Here is a 13,393-nt window from a genome sequence, read left to right as displayed (position 1 = left end):
TATTTGAAAAAATAATTTAATTTAATAATCTAAAAATAATAGTTCTCCCATCTCTTCCATCCATCTTTAGTAAGAGAATTGCATTTTATGTTCTTTGAGGCTTTAATTTTTTCCTTAATCTGTAACAGCAATCCTCAGTCTTTCCCAGCTCACAGGTAATGCTGTGGAAATAACATCATATTTTGTCGTATTTTGTCCCTCTGCCTCATTTTATTTCCTGAGAGCAACACTGCAGTTTCTTTTGGGCAAGATGTAGTTCACGCAGTTCTGTAGGGACCCCAGACAGAGGCATTAACTGTTGTAAGGCGCCGTTGCACCGTGTTATTGTTTGAGTTCCTTCATGTCGTTAGTGCACTTCGTCTAGGGGATAAGTAGCACTGTTGGGAAGATCAGCGGACCAGTCTTCCACTTTTCACGTTATACGGGAGAACAGCAGAGCAGAAATCCTCTCAAAACTTAGTGACCTACACCTGTTTGACTAAGGCATGTAGTTTCTTTAGAAGTCTTCCACTGTATGCTAACACATATTATTTCTGTTGCTATTTTTATTTCAGCTTACATTCCCACTCCAATTTATTTTGGGGCTGTTATTGATACCACATGCATGCTTTGGCAACAGGACTGTGGCGTACAAGGATCTTGTTGGGAATACGATGTCACCTCGTTTCGTTTTGTCTACTTTGGATTGGCAGCTGGTCTCAAGTTTGTAGGATTCTTCTTTATTTTTTTGGCCTGGTACTCCATTAAGTGTAAAGAAGAACAACTGCAGAGACAGAGGTGGAGGGCTTCGCTGGTGAACACTGTGAGTGAGATGGTAGGCCAAGCTGGACCTCAGCAAAACTATGCACGAACTAGATCCTGCCCTACCTTCAGTTGTCGAGGAGAACAGTGTGGAGACATCAGTATGGCACAAGGAATGAATTGCATAGCACAGACATACCCTGGCCCTTTTTCAGAAGCAATAAATTCCTCAAATGAAAATGCATTGGAAGAAGTCACTGCTGAGATATAGACCCCTGGCTTGGTAATGTAATATTTAGTTTTGTTGGTTGACTTAAATACGGCGCCTTGTGAAACACCTGTGCCTTCTATTTTTAATCTAAATGTAACACATGATTAAACCAACAAAGCTTAATGCAAACAACCATAGTACATTTCTGAGGGCTGGATACCTCAAATCAACCCAAGTTGTTATTTCTCTCTGTAATTATTTCAGGTGTGTCCGTTAAATGTCCATGCTCTGATCTAATATCAATGTAAGGGTGAGGTACTATGAACAGCAAAAGTCGGTGGAAGAATGAAAAAAAACTCATATCATTGATGTCTAGACTTCACAAAAATTCCTAAGTGTATCATAACTTCACATCCACAAATCATATTTTTAAGAGATGAGAAACTACTGTGAGTTCTGCTACAAAGCACAACTGAACTTTTTTAAACTATGCAACTTACTTGGATAATTGTATGTGGAGTAAATTAAGTTTAAAGTTTTCTTTTTAAAAAAATTACTGCAACACAATTTGAAAGGGGGTATTTTCAGACATACACATCAGATCAAAAAAGACAAGGTTTAAAATACTGCTACTATGTTAAGCCATATGAAAGTTATGTATCAGGTAATGTTTGCAAATATTGAGACATAGTATCTTTATCCTGCTAAAATGTGCATTAATTTTCATTTGATAAGATGTAGTAATTCTTAACAAAGTGCACAGGCTTGAAAAATGTAATGCTTGGAGTAAAAAAATTCTGTATTAATTTGTAAGAACATTAAGATGTAGGAATCATACACACATACCCTAACAGATAGGTGCATATTTCTGTAATGATATAAGCAGTTATTTGGGTGACCATTGCTAATTCCAAATCCATACTTTTCCTGAAGAAGAAAAAAATCCAATTATAGCTTGATAGGAAGTGCTTGGCTGTACTTCAGAAATGCATGCTGGTCTAGTTCAGCTTAGGTGAAAAATCTCAAGAGAGCACTAATGGCTTCTTTTTGTGAATCAGCTGCTGTTTGGGGCTTTGCAGCCTCTTGCCGATAGCAGAAGATGCAGGGAGGGAGGCAAAGCAGCATGGCTTGCTGGCAGGCCTGAGCTGAGAAATGATTCAAGGGTGCTGGAAACAGATTTGCACTCAACAGTGCATAGCCCAGAGCATTCCCCTTGTTTCCCAGCACTGCAGTGCGCTTCCCATCAGTGAGGAGGAATGTGTTGCTGAGACTAGTAAGGGACGTCTCAGACCCGTAGATCACCCCCATTTCTACCCCAGCTCTGCTTGTCTCATCCCCTAAGCACCCTACCCTCCAAGGTGCTGGCAGTGAGCCACAGAGATGTTGCCCTGCTTCCCTCCCTTGATGCCTGCTCATGTTTCCAAAGTGTTGCACTCCCATCAGGTGCAGTGTTGTGTTTTCTGGTGGACAAATGGATTTCTCGTCAAGTAGTTTCATCATTTGTCCTATGCGTGGCTGCCTTTACTACCTTTCTCAGCTTTGTTTAAAGCTTTGAAGACAAAGTCCGAGACTGCTGTCCACCCTTCCAGGAGAAGAGCTAGGAATAAAGATTGTCTCCAAGCATGGACCCAGGAGACGTGATGTGGCCTTTGGTTATTCCAACCTACTATCGTGTTTTCTCCCCTGGAGATGTTGAGGCTTTTTAAATGTATTTGGCATTTCATATCTACTCTGGAGGCTTCTTATGATGTACTAATGATGTCTCAAAGTGCAGAGAATGATTTCAGGTGGACACTAGGAAGTCAAAGCTGTATCTTGCCCTACAGAGAACATCTTAGAAGTTTCAGAAATTTAATGAATTCTTTTAAGAGGATTCAAGGATGGGAACGTCTGGATTTTGCCATGTGGGGATGTTACATGAAAACAGATAGGAGAGCAGAACATCTATGTATTTTTGAACTGAGTAAAAAGTATTTGTGAGGCTTTGACAAGGTAAGAACTATTTTTTTTTTAATTTACAAAATGTAAGTTGATCAAAAAATATATGTAATCAAGTCCTCTTTCTGTTGAAGTTAATGGCAAAACTCTCTTTGGCATCCATTGATTCAATCTGGGAAGAACAGAGTTCCCTTTCCTCCTCCTTTGCCAGCTGCCTTCTATCATTAACTGCTCCACTTGACTGGTATGTGAAGTTCACCACCACACTGGTCCTAGAGCCTGCTTGAGATGATGACTATTTATCACAGAGTGTCTCCGTTCATTTAGATGACTTCTACTCTCTGTGGTTGCAAATTCACAGATGTTTCTAGCTTTTATCTCTACTGTAACATAGAAGAATATTATTGACTGTAATGAGAAGAGTAGCACTTTAAGTGCTATTCTCTAATTATTAATAGCTTTTTGGACTCAGGCCTGAGTATATTTTTGTCTTGTGCTTCTGCTAGGCCGAATGCATCCCCAGTCAGTATGTGTGGTCTGGGACATAGCTTCTATGCTTCTTCTCCCAAGAATAAATTTCCTTGGTTCAAAAGTACTGGTACATTTCTTTGGCTGTAGTAGATCAGAGCAGATGATAAAAATGGATCCTTCTGCTAGAGGCTGGGATGCTCCTTGCACCAASAAATTCCTGCCTTGGCAAAATTTGAGGCAAGATGGTAGGCAAGAGTGTAAGAAACCAACCCATTTTAGTCAACAGAGGATGATGTGAAGTGAGACAATCTTTTCCAGTACCTCAAAAATAGAGCATTTAGAGAATTGTAAAAGGCTAGAATTGATTCATCTGTCCTGTTTCTGTTTTCTTTCATGTCAAATTCTAAAAAAAATCTTTTTTAAAATGACTGAGAAACTGAAATGCAGAGAGAAAGATGTTTACTCCAGAAATACTGAAAAAGCCTTGTTTACATACTCTCTATAGCTCTTAATTTTAACTTCAAAATTATATGCAAAACATAAAATTAAATATAAAAATTCTCCAGTATTTTTTGTTATAGATAATTATGACAATATAAATATATGCCTACAAAATTATTTAATTCAGTCAGCATCCTCTGAAGGAAAGAAAACTCAAGCGCTGACTGATTTTTGGCTGGTTCCTAAAGGAGACTTTCTTATGAATAAGCTACAACAGTCTAATTTGAGCCAGTAAAGGCAGAAAACACATGAACTTTCTAGAGTGTTTCCAACATTGTCAACATTGACTGAACTATGAACTGAGACCTGCTAAAAATACCTAGTAGTTTTTTTGAGGTTATAATACCTGGAGAAAGCAGAATCAACAGAGAAGCTTTGTGCATCCCTAAGAGAACTCACCATCAGTGCTTAGTGATGGACTGCTTCACAAGAAAAAAATATCTTTATCTATCATTCAGTGAGGGCAATCATGCTGTTGTCCTACCATGAAACAATCTGACCATAGACTGTAAAAAATAAGATCATGAAGCCATTCTGGTTTCAATTTAATCTCATCATACCTTCTGTCACCTGCCCTCCCCACCTCCAAGCACTAAGGCTAGGTTATCAACAAGCACAACAAAGGTAAAGCAGAGCTTCTGTTCTCCCACAGTCTGTTACCAGTAGCAAAATCAAATTCTCTATCTCCAGTTAAGCAGCCAGGGATAATGTGGAGCAACGACATCTGGAGATTAATTACAAGTCCACAAAGAGCCATCATGTCATCATAAGGACAGCCTATTTTCATCTTACATTCATGGTTTAGAATAAAGGACATGAGAAGTCGCCCCAATACATGAACCTGGCTGAACACACATTCATCCCTGTTTAGTTTCCATTCATTCCTTATCTCTTCAAAAAGGGGAGAATGTCAGAAATGGACCCATGGTCCAGGGTGCTTATCACAGAATCACAGAATAGTTGAGGTTGGAAGGGTCCTCTGGAGATCATCTAGTCCACCCTCCCTGCTCAAGCAGAGTCACCTAGAGCATGTTGGATAGGATCGCATCCAGGCAGGTTTTGAAGATCTCCAGAGAAGGAGATTCCACAACCTCTCTGGGCAACCTGGTCAAGTGCTCCATCACTCTCACAGGGAAGAAATTCCCCTTCACGGTCAGGTGGAACTTCCTGTGTTTCAATTTCTGCCCGATGCCTCTTGCCCTGTCACTTGGCACCAATGAAAAGAGTTCACCCTTGACACCCCCCATTACGTTATTTATAAACATTGATAAGATTCCTCTCTCAGTCTTCTCTTCTCCAGGCTAACCTAACTTCCTGATAGGAAGGAACTTCCTGATAAGAACTAAATTAACTTCCTGATAGGCTGCTATGAATGCAGCACCATCAGGAAAGTAGTGCGTAGAGCTTTCAGGGGTTGTAGTCTTGCCAAGAATATCTGAAGAGTGGAAGCCTAGGCAAAAAGTCCTGCATTTTGGTCCTCTTTTCCCCACATGCAGACTAGGTATAATATAATATAATTTGGAATTGGTGGCATTTTATATTCTTTCAGTACAGCTTGAGCATCTACAACATAGCTTTCTATATGTGTAGAATATTATGATGCAATTTATATTTAACTGGAAATTTTCGAATCTTTGACCAGCCACTATGTGTTTAAAAATGCAGGTACTGGCATATAGTTCTTCAGAGACTGCTGTGTTCTAAGTGAAGAAGGGTCGCAAACCTCCTCATACATTTCATACCATTAAGTATTCATCCATCAGGCCCTGATCTTGCAGAACACTTAAATGTGTAAGTTTGTACACTTAAGTGATGCAGTTAAAAATAATGCATGCAATTAAGAATTGGACTGAAGTTCATGTACATTCAGAAAGGAGTTCCTTTGCCCAAAAAGAAATTTCTATGTAGAGATTTTTTTCCCATGGATTCAGAAATAATTGTAAGCAGAACAGCACGGAGTAGCGCTCAAGTACTTCCCTGTGGCATTCACAAGTAGTTGCATATATATCTGGGTATAGAAGAAAGCTTTCAGTTTCAAATATACTCACTTCCAGGTAGCAACATTTAGCACCATAAATTGTGAAGCTTTCTACTAGAAATCTAGCTAGGAGAAAGGGAGGGAGGAATTACACAAGGAGAGAAATTAATATTCCACTTACAAAAGTGGAGGGCATCCTGAACAGATCTACATCAGGCTGTAGAGTTAGTTAGCTCCAGAACAAGAGGTACAAGTCATCCCACCACCCTGGCTGTATGAAAGAGAGGCACATCATCTAAATTAGACGTGTGGGCTCTGTGCAGTCAGGCCCTCTGTCATCAAAGGTGTAAATTAGGCACTTAAAAAGGCCGCTTTGGCCCACATTCTGCCGCTTTTGGAGAATGTATGACAATACATTTAGTCTGGATATCTGACTTTTGGAGGACTAATGCTAAATGGGCTGACTTCTCTTCAGTAAATCCAGGTAGGGTAGGTTCAGAGCCATGCTAACTACAGTAAGACGTCATCTAATCCAGCCAGATCTGACTGATGTTTGATCATCTCAGATAACTATCTCAGATAACTGCATTCAATATTTTCTGGACATACCCAAAGACACATTCTAGCTCTTCCAGCCATTCGTGTTGTTTATGAGTTTCTGGCTGAAAATCTAGGAGTTATACAGGAGGATGGTTTAGATAAGGACATCCTTCTGGCCTTAAAGCCTATGAAATTGTGAAGTAATGCTGTAGATTCAGATCGTGCCCTCTCACAGAATTGGGCCCTAGATGTTCAGGTGACAGATTTCCAGTATCCCACACACATGTGGACAGTGCAGACAGCGCTATCTGCTCCATGTAACTCCGGGGAGCATGGCTGGGAAGAGGTTCAGCACATTCTGTATTGATCTAACATGTTTTTCCCCAAAATGCCTGACTGACTTATTGCTGCCTTACTACACATTCTGTGTGTAATACCACAGATTTTGCTGGTGGTATATTGTCATAAACTTGGTGATAAATAGGTCCAAAGTGTCTTACAGATATTTTGGTGCCAGATTATCAGCTTCATCAGGGTAATAACGAGACTGAAGAACTGGCCCAATACATTGAACTGGACGCTGACAAGCTGGCACTTTAGCAAATTTATGTGAAGTAAGTGATATCAAGTGCTTGTTCAGCTTTTGTACTCTGCTCACTGATTAGTACTACAGTTTTCATAGACTAAAAAACCCCCTACTTCCTTAACAAGATTATCCTTGTCTGTTTTCTCAATAACATCTTTTTTATAATGGCACGAGGGAAAGCCATGTTGCATTGTTTGGGTTTCTATAGCTGAAGGGATCTACTTATGACTTCTCTCCACCACTCTCCAATGAGTCAAAACACCTGATAACAGAGATTTACCTGGACTGGAATATGAATTGGGTAGCTTTGGACAGTGTTAGCCAGTTGTAGGAAAATCTGTATGGACATATTTCAGATTCCTCACATATTGGAATAGATTTTATGTATTTTTATACTTTGAAATATTTAGAAGACAGATAGTCCTTATCGTGATTGTAAATTCATTCTTTGGTATAGAATTAGGGCTTTTTTCTTATAACATTTGTTTTCTGTATAACAATTCTAAAAAATTAAATGTAAATATTATCGTTGAATAGAGACGGGGAAGCTTCAGCTTGGGGACTGGATGTAGCCAGAGTTCACAGGATTCTTTTTCCTTACCTTGTTATTGAATCTCATTAATACATGTTACTATGTGGCCAAAGGTTTGAAAGCCTACTCAGTCCTCAGGAAGGAAGTTTTCTCCATCCTTTCCATAGAACATATTATATAAATTAAAGAGGACAGCTGATAATATCCATACTCATATACTGTTAATAACTGTAGCTTTTAACAGAAACTCATAAGCTTCCAGTCCCTCAGATAAACTATTTTCTATTGACTTAAGCAAACCTTTTAACCACAGGCCTAATTCTGTAAGTTCAAAGTAGCTCCAAACTTTTCTCATTTTCAGTGTTCACGCTTGTTCATTCAGGTTCAATTCTACTGTCCTGATTATTGCATTATCCATTGTGTACAGTGTATTTTCTATTTTTTTTTCTGTCTCAAACCAATTGTCACAATGTTATCCTGTAATAAGATTTTGTTCATGATATAGGATGAGTAAAAAGCTGTGGAATTCATGAAGGGCTACAAAAAGTATCCAAAACATTACTCAGCTCAAGAAAGAATGAGCCAGCTCGATAAGCTTTTAACAAAAGACTAAACAATACTGTGGTGCTAATAGATACTGAAGTGTTTTGTGATGTATTCACTATGATTTAAATGACGTGTTCACGGCAAGTCAATGATGCAACTGTATGTGCTTTTATCGTTAAAGTCTGGAACTGTTCCAGCAAAGACAGTGTTCATAATTCCTAGTGCACCAATTCCTACCTAGCCCTTCTGTGGGAAAGTCATTCAGGATTTGGCCCAGCACTAACAACTAAAGTAGAAGCTATATAAGCCACAGAATTCTAAAGTTGGATGTATTCATCTTTCTGTAGAATGTTACTTTATTTAGTAGCTTTGCTTAAGCAAACACTGAAAATAAATTTTCTAGGAATGAAGGGAAACACTGGGCTAATTCTTGGGCTTCTTACCCAAGCAACCTCCTACTTACTTCAGTAAGTGTTTGAATTAAATTGAGGATTCAAATTTGAAATATTAATATTCTTCCATGAGATACTAGAGGGAAGGGGGTAGAATAAGAGCAAGTTCTAGCTCCAATATGGGAAAATCAGCCAACTTTCAAGTAAGCCAAGATTTAAAACTGATGGTTTTGGTTTTAACAAACAGGAGACAAAGTGTCGCCCTTACATTTAGAATTCTGGAAGAAAATTATTTTGTGTTATTTTATCTGGACTGTTCATTCAGAGGAGGCATTCATGGTCTACAAAGCACTAAGAGGTGCCCCTCAGACTGATAGGTCAGAAATTTTACCTCTTTAACAGGTAAAACACTCTTTAGGGTTTTTGGAAACAGCACTCTGTATTTCAAAAATACAAAATTTCAAAATAAAAAATTGTACAAAATCATCCTCAACTGAATTGCTATACAAAAGTGAATTTGGAATCACTGTGATTCACATTTCAGTGAAGCTTTCCTCATAAAGGCCTGCGCTTTGTCCCCCTGGAGCAACTGGGAGTTTTGTCCTTGGCTGTAGTGCATACCTCTACCAAATGATTTAAACAGAACAGCAACAAACTAACGTGGGTAGTACGTTAGGAGCATGGAGTGGGCACACTGCCTGTAACTATTCAGTTTTCAAAAATTCATTATTAAGCAAATGTGTAGCTATTAAGGAAATAGAGTATGTACGACTGTATGAGTGCGTGGGTGCTGTGCTGTGATAAAAAGAGACTAACTGGTTTATGCATTTTTTTGCATACTTTAGGCTCCTTTTGGGGGATTTTTAATTGATATTTATTTCTCAGCAGAGCTTAGAGTAATTTTAAAGCTGTATAATGCATTGTTTAATGAAATCTATTGTCAGCATCTGTTGTAAACATGTGTTTACAAAACAAACTCTTGAATACTTGATATTTGAAAATAAAAAATAGCATATCAGGTGTGTTTTATTTCTAACAAAAAAAGGAAAAGAAGAAAAACTGGTGCCTGGATGAGTGTGCAAACAGCCTGGACCAGGCGATGAAATATTTGGATGGACTTTCAGGTGCTCAGTTAGTCAAAAACACATCTTTCCCCTGAATTCAGTGACTGCTGAATCACAGCTAAGTATTGGTCGCACTGAAATAAACTGTAAAATTCTACAGTTTTTTCTAGCACTTATTTTTGTTAATTACATGCTCATTAATTACATTCTAAGAAATACAAATTTGTATGAACTTGAACTAGATATTGACATATTGACATACCTACTACCATCCACATGGACCACATCCACCCGGTAAAAGAGGGCCAGGGCATGACCCCAAGAAGGTTCAAGAGGCGACCCAGGACTAAGTGATGACTAATGTGGAGGTAGCAGTGTGGATGCAAGCTAGTTCATGCAGCCTCGTTTTGGAGTTTGGGCCCCACTTTTATTTAGTTGGGTAGAGGTATCCACGGATGAAAATTCTGTCCCAAGGCAGCTTAGTCTTTAAAATAGTAGGTTGAAGTTAAAAGTCTTTTTCAAAACATATTGCATTATTGCATCTTCATACTTACAGCACTTTGCCCTATATTACATGTTTCACTGCCGAATGAGCTGTGGCTTCTTTCAATGAAACATCCTCATTGCTTAGTAGTGAGACTGCTACAAGTCTGAGACACAGCTTGTCTTTGTGAGATATCTAAGAGCCTTTGGTTTCAGGCTGAAGTCAGAAACTAAGGCACTGTGCATAGCACCTAGCAGGTCCTTGGCCAGCGACACAACTTCGGCAGATGTCCACAGCGAGGGAGCAAGCAGTGCAGCAGAACTGCTGATCACGGAGATGGCAGACAAATCTGTGGACCCAGATCCTGCTCAGCTTCCAGATTCAAAGTAAGACTTCTCCATTTTCATTTCAAAAAAACAACCATGTAAAAGACATCTTGCAGATTCCCTTTAAAATCATTTGTGTCCAAGGCTTGAGCTGCTAATTCAAGGAATATGCTGTAGATGACATTACTGTCAATAGATTTCTAGCACATCAAGAATATTGTTGCTAGTTTAAAACTGAATAAATGGGCTACCTTGGTAGGATCTAAAAGCACTGTGGGGTGGTGCAAGGGCCACAGCAGAGGCACAGCTGTGTGGCTCTACACTGACATCTGCTGCCTGATCAGAAGTAAAATTACCCCAGACAGGTCCAAGACTGCTCAGGCACACTGCCCATGCACCTGTTCAGATGGGAGATACGTTTTCTGAGCAACTCTCCAGCTTGTACCCCACTTAACTGCGCTTAGGTTTTCACTGCAAAGTGGTGTCAGAGCACACAAACTGTATTGCTGAAACTCAGCAATGAGGTTTTATTACAGCACCGCACTTTGCGGGCACCAACCACCCGTGAGTACTCAGGCCACAAGACAATCCAGAGTAAATCCCCCGAGCACATCACTAGTGCAGCTCTTGGGCTTCCCTGCACAGATCGTCTCCTATTGTGTTTCAATGAATGTTAATGTAGACAAAGCTGCAGGCATCTAAAATGAGATACAAAGTTTTCTGGGAGAGAAAGTGGCTATGCCTAAAAAAAAACCCCATCCACGCAGCTATCACATAAGCTTAGCAATGGCTAAACTCAGGGATGATCCCATAATCCAAATGTTTTCTAAGAGCCTTTAAAATAGGTGTTTGTGTGCATTAATACTTCAGGCACAATAGGAGTTACCTACTCATAACAGCAACTGACTCATGTCTAAACTCAAGAAAGTTAAGGAAATGAAGCCCTACCCACCTCCGCTTTTCTTGAGTTGGTGGGAGGTCTCAGAAAGTGCCTCTCACATCTCAGCATGTCAGGGGAGACCTGGCTGCCTTCTTTTAAATCACAGAGGAAGTGATTATTCAGATGATAACCATAGCTCTGGGCCCTGAAAGCAAATAGCTATGCACTGCCTTTCAAATAAAAAGACAGACCAACTACTTTGCAGATCGAAAAAGGTGAAGGTACTCCTCCTTGCCTGCTGCTCTTGCCCATGAGGTCAGCTTTAGGCATTCATTTCCTTCCTCATCTATGACTATCTAATGCCTGTAAGAGCTCCCTGACTATCACATCATGCTGCTCACAGACTGGCGTTCCTCAGCTATGGGACAAGAGGTACGATACACAATGAAAAGCAAAATGCATTGGGATAGCAAAAAGTTGTATAGCACACCACTTAGGGGGACAGTAGGCAGCTTTTGGCTCCTTCTCTTTGGACTGGTTTTATATTTGGTGCCCTATGTTTGCATAAAGCAAGGAGCAGAACCCATCGCTCCCCGATAAAAGTCCTAACCTCTTGGTTAGAGAATGAGGCTCTCCCTGCCCAAGACATTAATATGAGAGCTGTAGAAAACATCTCTCACCCAAACTCTTAGGTGATATGGAGAATAGGGCCCTATCCCGGAAGAAGAAAGGTCGACCACTTTCAAGAGTAGGAGGACATGAACTCACATCTTCCATTTTCTAAGTACCTTAAGCTGTCTGGTAAGGAGGAAGCACTAGTGGGGAGAATGGATGGACAACACCTTTCCCTCCTGGATCTCTGCCTGAGCTAATTTTATTCCCAGGCCAATGAAGAAACATAGACAGCAAGTAAGGGAAAGAGTTTATGTTTAATAAGCCTAAGTTTGTTTTGCGAACACTCACTTTTACCCAAGGAAGGACTCCTCCTGACAGGGACTCCATAGGCCACTGGTTAAGCCCTGCATGTCCAGTTTTCCACACTTTGCTATAGTAGAGAGGCCTCTGTATGGAGGAAGGAAAATGGCAAATCTGGGGAAGGCACCATGTAAAGTTGCTTTACTCCTGTGAACCTTGATTGTGCAACCTGSTGCATTTATTTCAAGGAAGGAAAGACCAGATGAGTTGGGAATTAAAAAATATCACAGCATATCTTAAATAAAAAATATATATTATTCACAATCTCCAGGAATAATTTATAACTACCAAAATGTAGTGTGCCATTTCATTATTCATTGCTTTAACCATGGATGGATTCTTAAAACTGAAAGTGAAACTGTTAACATATTTTAAAAATACTTCTTGGGAAAACTAGATCATCTGGACTTCTCTGAAGCAGGTAAAGTAAAACACTTTTTATTTCAAGAAATATTGCTTCTAGACTTTCCTGAAGCCAGAATTGTTCTATAAAAGTATCACAGAAATATTATACAAGATTTAAAAACACAGTATCCTAGTAACTTGAAATCTATGTACAAATAGCATCATTCATGACCATAAATACGCTTGTTCTATCAATCAGCCCATGACACATACATCAGATAAACAGCTAGTTAATTTTAACATATTTACAGAGTCCATCAAAAAGACTGCTTCTTAAAATTATTAAAATCCTACTGAAAGAATCTCCTTTTTAAAAAGTTAAAATTAAAATACAAAGCAATGAATGTAAGTTTAACCCGCAGTGCTTGCAACAGCCAAAAAATACTCCCTACACATGTAACAGATAGGAAACATTCCTGTGAACTGGACATGATGGAATTACATCTGTTTGAGGTAATTCTTTTTTGTTGTTGTTGTGCTAATTACTTACAAATTAAAAAAGAAAACCAAGGGAAGATATCAAGTTTCTACTAGTACAGATTTTCAAAGTCATTTTTGTATTATACTTTATAAAATTTAATGTTTGGTAAAGTTTAAGAAAGAAATTTGAACAATACAACAACAAAAATTATCTAAACTACTATTTTTGTCCTCATGTGCCTTTTTAAATCTAGAATAATGTAAATCTAATATGATTTTACCTTTCCCTTTAATGCCTGTTCAAAACAAAACAAAGCAAAACAAAAAGAATTTAAGTCTTAAAATGGTAATAATGCTTCCAAGATATTGTTCAGGCTAAAAAAAAAAAAAAAAAAAAAAAAAA

General features: G+C 38.9%; 1 protein-coding gene across 1 annotated transcript in view; it reads left to right on the top strand.

Moving 5' to 3' along the window:
• The window catches only part of SLCO5A1 (solute carrier organic anion transporter family member 5A1), a 78,904-nt gene extending 70,876 nt beyond the window's left edge, over positions 1 to 8,028 (top strand). Inside the window, exon 9 of the mRNA XM_085324937.1 lies at positions 555 to 8,028. Coding sequence (XP_085181063.1) covers positions 555 to 1,012 — 458 coding nt within the window. The 3' untranslated portion in view covers positions 1,013 to 8,028. The remainder of the gene's footprint in view (positions 1 to 554) is intronic.
• The last annotated feature ends 5,365 nt before the right edge of the window (positions 8,029 to 13,393 follow it).

Source organism: Rhea americana, unplaced genomic scaffold, assembly GCF_003343005.1.
Source record: "Rhea americana isolate MKP2758 unplaced genomic scaffold, rheAme1 scaffold_121, whole genome shotgun sequence".
In the NCBI taxonomy this organism is placed as follows: domain Eukaryota; kingdom Metazoa; phylum Chordata; class Aves; order Rheiformes; family Rheidae; genus Rhea; species Rhea americana.
This window is presented reverse-complemented; position numbering and strand designations above follow the sequence as displayed.